Raw genomic sequence first — 6813 nt, 5'->3', positions numbered from 1 at the left:
GACTGAGATCCACAGTAGGGAATACAGCACATCATTCCACAATGTCCGCTGAATGCAAATGGTGCCTTTGTGGTCGGCCGGTGCTCTGGTGGCAGGAGTGAATTGCACAGGACTCTGGAACTGTCGAGGAAAGAAACTGCCTCGTTCTACTTCGCTCACAGCCCTGACCAGTTTTTGTCTCCTGTGCTTAACTTCACACGTATTTTGTAAACTCAAACCATTCTTTCAGTGAGGTTTAGGGGGAGGGGTGACTCTTCTTGGTCAACCCCAGCTCCCTTACAAGTGGTCAGTCATTGTTCAATAAATTCCAAGCTGCGCTGTTGTTTTTCAAAACAATAAGGTGGTTGTTTCTACCTACAGCTTGCCTTTTCCTGATATGATTACGGTTTAAAATGGCCCCATAACATGGCAGGGGTTTATTTGCAATAACAGAAATTAATTTTGCACCTTATTTTAAAATTCATGAAAGAATCAAACTTTTTTTTTTTGAATAACCATTGCTGCTTTACTAGTTTTGCGGCACAAGATATATTTTGCTGGTGTTACTCATGGTTCTTGTATTCAACAATATTTATTGAGGCCCACACAATAAATATGTGTGTCGGCCCCTGGGGTACGAGGTGACTTCCTGCTTCTGCTTTCAAGGAGCTGACGGATAAGCAGTCTTGAATCTTGACTTGCTAAGAACAGACTTCAGAAAGTGCTACTTCAGTGACTCCCTAACCCTGACCATTTTCTTTTGGGTTTAAATGACTGCCTTCTCTCCATGCATAAGCCCATTATGGCTTTTGGTCAAGGGAAAAGCTCTCCACTGTGGTTTTCTGGCTTCACAGCACCCTTGCTGGTCAGCAGTGCCTAACTCCTGTCACCCTTAGTTCTGTGTCTGTGGTAGTTCTACAAATAGCGATACCAGTGAGAGTAAATTAACTGAACCAGGAGAGAAACATTCGCTTTTGATTGGTAATACATGGTCCCAGGGAGTGCTGGCCTCTCACGTGTGGGTCCTGACAGCTGCCCTCTTGGACTCCGTCACACCTCAGTGCCTGGCAGGCTTCCTATCCCTGAACTATTCTTTCCCCAATTCATTCAGAATAAAAGTAATAAATGTTTAAATGCATTCTGAGATTTCTCTTGAAACCTCTTGAACTCTGTCACACCTCAGTGCCTTTGCACATGCTATTCCCTTTGCCTGGAAGGCCTTTCCTCTCTTCTTGCTAGTTTCAGATGAAATGTTCCCTCCTAAATGATGTTCCTTTAGTGCCCACTCCTATTCTCTAAGTAGCTGTTCCCTCCCTTCTTTGTAATATCAGTAGCCTTGTACTATTCATCTATCAAAGGACTTAGTGATTAACACCTAACATTTATTGAGCACTTATTATGTGCCCAGTAGTGTTCCAAGTGTTTTTCGTGTCTTTTTTGGAGGGGATATATTGACAGTTCCATGAGTTAGCGTTGTATTTTGTTAAAATAATTTCTCTGTCCATCTCCCCGAGTAGACTGAGATAGTGGCTTGTACATCTGTGCATGTTATTCATTTGGTATCTGTAGGACCTGGCAGAATGCCTAACTAATACACAGTGGGTGCTTCATAAATATGTAAGTGGATGCATTTTACCAACAGCGTTTGCATCCGAATAATAACCTAATTGTAAGTCATTCTTCTTTTAAATGATCTTCATGCAGAAATTCACAGTCAAAATTTTAGAAAACACTGAGAAGCAAGAAGAAGAAAAGTTAAAATCCCACTCCTCACAGCCCTGGAGAGCGTTAGCAACTTGCTTAGGGACACACAACTACTCTTTGGCTAAACAGAGTCAAGGTCAGGGCCTCTGGCAATAGCACCCTAGCTCTTAACACTGCATGAAGCTATTGTTCCTCTTCCCCCTGCAAACACCCCCCCCCCACAACATGAGCAAACTATGTTGCCTGTTAAAATGGGTTGGAAGAGCTGAAATTTGAAAATGAAATCTACCAGACATATGATGTTGGAATGCATGAAATCTACATTTTAGAAATGTCTGGTATTCAGTCCCGTCATGCCTTTGCACTTCCCATTGCATCCCTCATTTAGGGTCATCCAGATTGAGAGGCAGCACAGTGAGGCAGTTTGGAAAGAGAATGGGTTCTAAGTCAGACAAACATAGGTTCAAATCCCAGCTGTGCCACTAGTTTGTTACCAGGAACAGGTCGCGGTTTTAGTCTCTTCTGTAAAATAGAGATAATAAGAAATGTTCTCAGCGTTTTGTCAAGTTTAGAGGTAACACATTGGTGAGGTGCCTCACACGTGATTAGTGGTGGAGCTTGCTGTGGTCAAGTCTCTAATGGTGACACTCTAGGGCATACCTCAACAGCAACCTGGCCAAGTCGTCTTCTGCAGCTACAACGTGGGGTTTTCCACCCCAGTCCTTCATTTTACTTCTCATAGTATTTAACTTTTATATTATTGTTAGATGTCTTTAGTAACTTGCCTTACGGTCATTGTCTTTGAAATTCAATTTCTTCCTCAGGGTCTCTTTGGAGATTCAAGAGAAAGAGTGGCAAATTTAGGCTGTTAGAGCAATTTTCGTTGAAAAGTGGATCATTGTTTTCATTACCCTACCGTTAATGTTTTCTATTTTCCTTTATCAGCGAGTTACTTTCTCTCGATTCGTATCGCCAAACTGCACTCTCTTGTTTTCTTGCAAAATGAAAGGAGACAACCATGAATGAGCCACTAGATGATTTTGCAAATGCTTCTGATTTCCCCAATTATGCAGCTGCTCTTGGAAACTGCACTGATGAAAAGATCCCACTCAAGACGCACTACCTCCCAGTTATTTATAGCATCATCTTCCTGGTGGGCTTTCCCGGGAACGCAGTAGCAATTTCCACGTACATCTTCAAGATGCGGCCCTGGAGAAGCAGTACGATCATCATGCTGAACCTGGCCTGCACGGACCTGCTGTACCTCACCAGCCTGCCCTTCCTGATTCACTACTACGCCAGTGGAGAAAACTGGATCTTTGGGGATTTCATGTGCAAGTTTATCCGCTTCGGCTTCCACTTTAACCTGTATAGCAGCATCCTCTTTCTCACCTGTTTCAGCATCTTCCGCTACTTTGTCATTATTCACCCGATGAGCTGCTTTTCCATCCATAAAACTCGATGGGCCGTGGTGGCCTGTGGGGTGGTGTGGACCATTTCACTGGTGGCCGTCATGCCCATAACCTTTCTGATCACATCAACCACCAGGACCAACAGATCCGCCTGCCTCGACCTCACCAGTTCAGATGACCTCACGACCATCAAATGGTACAATCTAATTTTGACCGCGACCAACTTCTGCCTCCCCTTGGTGATCGTGACACTTTGCTATACGATGATTATCTACACCCTAACACAAGGACCTCAGACGCACAGCTGCCTTAAGCAGAAAGCTCGAAGACTAACCATTCTGCTGCTCCTCGTGTTTTATATATGCTTCTTGCCTTTCCATATCTTGAGGGTCATTCGGATTGAATCTCGCCTGCTTTCAATCAGCTGCTCCATTGAGAATCAGATCCACGAGGCGTACATCGTTTCTAGACCGCTGGCTGCCCTGAACACCTTTGGCAACCTGTTACTGTATGTGGTGGTCAGCAACAACTTCCAGCAGGCCGTCTGCTCGATGGTGAGATGCAAAGCAGGTGGGGACCTAGAGCAAGGGAAGAAAGTCAGTCACTCAAACAACCCTTGAAACGTTTCACATGCTCAGCCAAAAAGAAATGCTGGTATTTCACCTATAACTTCTACGAAGTCCAGACTATCTCCCTCGGTGGAACTCTTAGGACATACTGTGCACTCAGGTAATAACGTGCTGGAGCCAGGGCAGGGCTGCTGCGAGTTCTTTGCAACCTGTCTATTGAGATCCTCAATACTGGTACATGCGTATCAGTAAAGAATTCAGATGCAGAATTGGAACTGTGGGAGGAAATCTAGTCTCACCAACTTCATATATATAAATTTATAAAATTATATATAGTGTATATATATATATATATATATATATAAATTGATGTTCATCTCCTTGCCCTAAATCTCTCAGTATTTAATGCCACAACAAGAGAAAGCCAATCTTTTCATTCACAGTTTCTTGCTTCTTTATATGCAGGTCTATTTGTATTGAGGCCCTACACTACTCAAGGCATTATTTGTATATTTTTCAATGTTCGCTTTTAAAAAATTTTCATATCTTTAATTTTTTTTCAAACTTTGCTTTGAGATTATTAAACTGTGTTTTTCACTAGGCTTTAGTCAGTTGTGTAGACGAAAGCAATCCAGTTACAATACCCTTGAGACAATTCAAAGATGTCCATACAAATAGCTGTCCCTACATAATTATGTATGGACATAATCGATGTCCATACATAATTCCCAAATAGGGGAATTATGTCTTTATTGTTGTAGATCATTTTTAAAATTGTTATTGAATTTATAAAAATGATCAAGTTGTACTAGTAATTATCAACATGTCCTCGGGAAGGAAGGAGCACTTTTAGGGGAACAGAAGTACTTTTCATGTATTTATTGGGTATTAAATAAAATCTAACATTGTTTTGATTTCTGTGGGAAAATATTCCAGGAAACACTAATTCTCTTTAGCTACCTTCTCTTTTGTGCCTCTCTTGAAAATATGTTCTCTATTATAACAGCCAGAGCTATTTTTGAACTGTGTGTATTTAATTATCATTAAATGTAAATATTTGAGAAAATGCCTAGTGCGGATATTCAAAACCCTGGTAAATATGTTGATACAATTAATAAACTAATTTAAAATCACCGAATAGGCTGGTAATAGTTTTCTCTGAAAATGTAGCTTTACCGCTATTATACTTACTGGAAGCTTATGTTCTCCATGTTTACAGAATAAAAATAATTTTAAGAATCAGTTATGGAATAAGGCCGGAAGAGATGATTTAAACAAAGAAAAGGGTATCATAGGAACTCTTCATGATTTTCAGGCTTTTCTAGGACTTAACATCTGACTTAGACCTAAGTGAGGACGCTTGGAGTCAGGAGACCCCAGGCGTGTGGAGGAGAAAGAGGAAAGCCAGCAGCTCTGTGCATGAACTTCTCTGGATGATGGCATTCTCTCTACCCACTACCTTCTGAGCCGTCTTTTCCTGGGCTTTCTCTTCTTTTTTATTTTTGGCCGCAATGCGAGGCCTGTGGGATCTTAGTTCCCTGACCAGGGATTGAACCCAGGCCCTGGACAGTAGAAGCGTGGAGTCCTATCCCGGGCTTTTTTATAGCATGTAGAATGAGCTCTTTCACTAGAGGGCCCAACTTGCCCCTCTGTGCAGGTGCACAGTGTGGAACTGCGTTCAAAATTCCACTTGGAACCGAGAAGCTGGGTAGCTCTCCTCCCCATACCCACACCCCTGATGCACAGCTCAGCTCTTGGGCCATCACCAAAGCGTGGCCAGAATAGCCTTTATAGTAATACCACGGTTTTTATTCTAGCCCTTTCCTTTCTCTCTCTCTCTCTCTTTCTTATTCCAAAGATTTCACCCACCAGAGAAAAGCTGCCTCAATCTCCTTCATCCCAATCTCAACTTGTCACTATAGATTCTTTTATCCTTTTCCTTCTTCCCTCCTGTTTACAGACCAACAAATCATCTCTTTCTTTCTTTTTTTAAGAATTTATTTATTTATTTATGTCTGCGTTGGGTCTTCGTTGCTGCACGCGGGCTTTCTCTAGTTGCGGCGAGAGGGGGCTACTCTTCATTGCGGTGTGCGGGCTTCTCACTGCGGTGGCTTCTCTTGTTGCAGAGCGCGGGCTCTAGGCGCGCGGACTTCAGGAGTTGTGATTCTTCCCACCGTGTCTTAGGTCCTTATTCTGCTCTCTTAGGGACTTGCTTCAACACTCAATCCTACTTTCTCAAATTTTTAACGTTTCTCTTACCCTGGATAGTTGACCTTAGTTTGGGAGCATGCATCATTTTCCTTTATCCTCAGAATACCCTCCCTTGACTCAGCAGTTCTGTCATTCTCTTATCTGACTGGTTCCCTGCACTCATGGGTCAGGTGCAGATGACTGCCCTCCTGCGTTCTGCTGATAGAATATAATAACAAAGATCCAAGCTAAATTAGATTCCAAGGGTCAGTTTTCTTTTCCAAAGTAAAGACTTTTGGGCTAATTGTGCTGGAGGATGCAGTTTGGAACTGAGGCCAAAAAAGAGATTGATGATACTTCTGAGAATAGAGTGGGACCTGAACGCCCTTTGCCCAGTTCTCCCAGGTGTAGGCAGAGAAAGTACGAGAACAAAAGAGCAGAGCTCTGACTGTCTGCCAGAGAGGGACCTGCCTGTTCTGCTCGCAGCCTAGGAACGAGAAGCAAGTCAGATTCCCTGAACCTGCAGGCGGGGAACCCAGACACACCTGCTCTGAACTTGGGAGACAGTAATCCCCCCACTTCATTTTTAACTTTATATCATGGAAGTTTTCAAATAATCACAAAATTAGAGAAATTAGCAAATGACCTCACATACCCATGGCCTAATTTCATCTATAATCAACATCTTACCATTCTTGTTTCCTCTATCCCTTCCCACAGTTTTTTCTAGAATATTCAAAAGCAAATCCTAGAAAACATAGTAGTTGCACCAATAAATGCTTCAACATTGATCTCTTTCAAAACATACGTAACCAAAACAAAATAAAACATGGTTCCCTCACATTCTTTAATATCTAATCCATATTTTCTTTCCACTGGTTGCCTCAGAAGTGCCTTCTACAGTTGCTTTTTTTTTTTCCTGAAATCAAGATCCAAACAAGGTCTATGTGTTACATTTG

General features: G+C 42.2%; 1 protein-coding gene across 1 annotated transcript; it reads left to right on the top strand.

Moving 5' to 3' along the window:
- The first annotated feature begins 2701 nt into the window (after nucleotides 1-2701).
- OXGR1 (oxoglutarate receptor 1) lies at nucleotides 2702-3715 on the top strand. The gene has a single exon (XM_060129408.1). The coding sequence runs from the start codon at nucleotides 2702-2704 to the stop codon at nucleotides 3713-3715; it is 1014 nt and encodes a 337-aa protein (XP_059985391.1).
- Nucleotides 3716-6813: the final 3098 nt, after the last annotated feature.

Source organism: Lagenorhynchus albirostris, chromosome 18 (genome assembly GCF_949774975.1).
Source record: "Lagenorhynchus albirostris chromosome 18, mLagAlb1.1, whole genome shotgun sequence".
NCBI lineage: Eukaryota > Metazoa > Chordata > Mammalia > Artiodactyla > Delphinidae > Lagenorhynchus > Lagenorhynchus albirostris.
The sequence above is the reverse complement of the archived record's forward strand: the minus strand, read 5'-3'. Positions and strand labels throughout refer to the sequence as shown.

What these genes read in the sequence shown, in the direction of transcription:
- OXGR1 (XM_060129408.1), top strand. Translation starts at nt 2,702, where the DNA reads ATGAATGAGCCACTAGATGATTTTGCAAATGCTTCTGATTTCCCCAAT.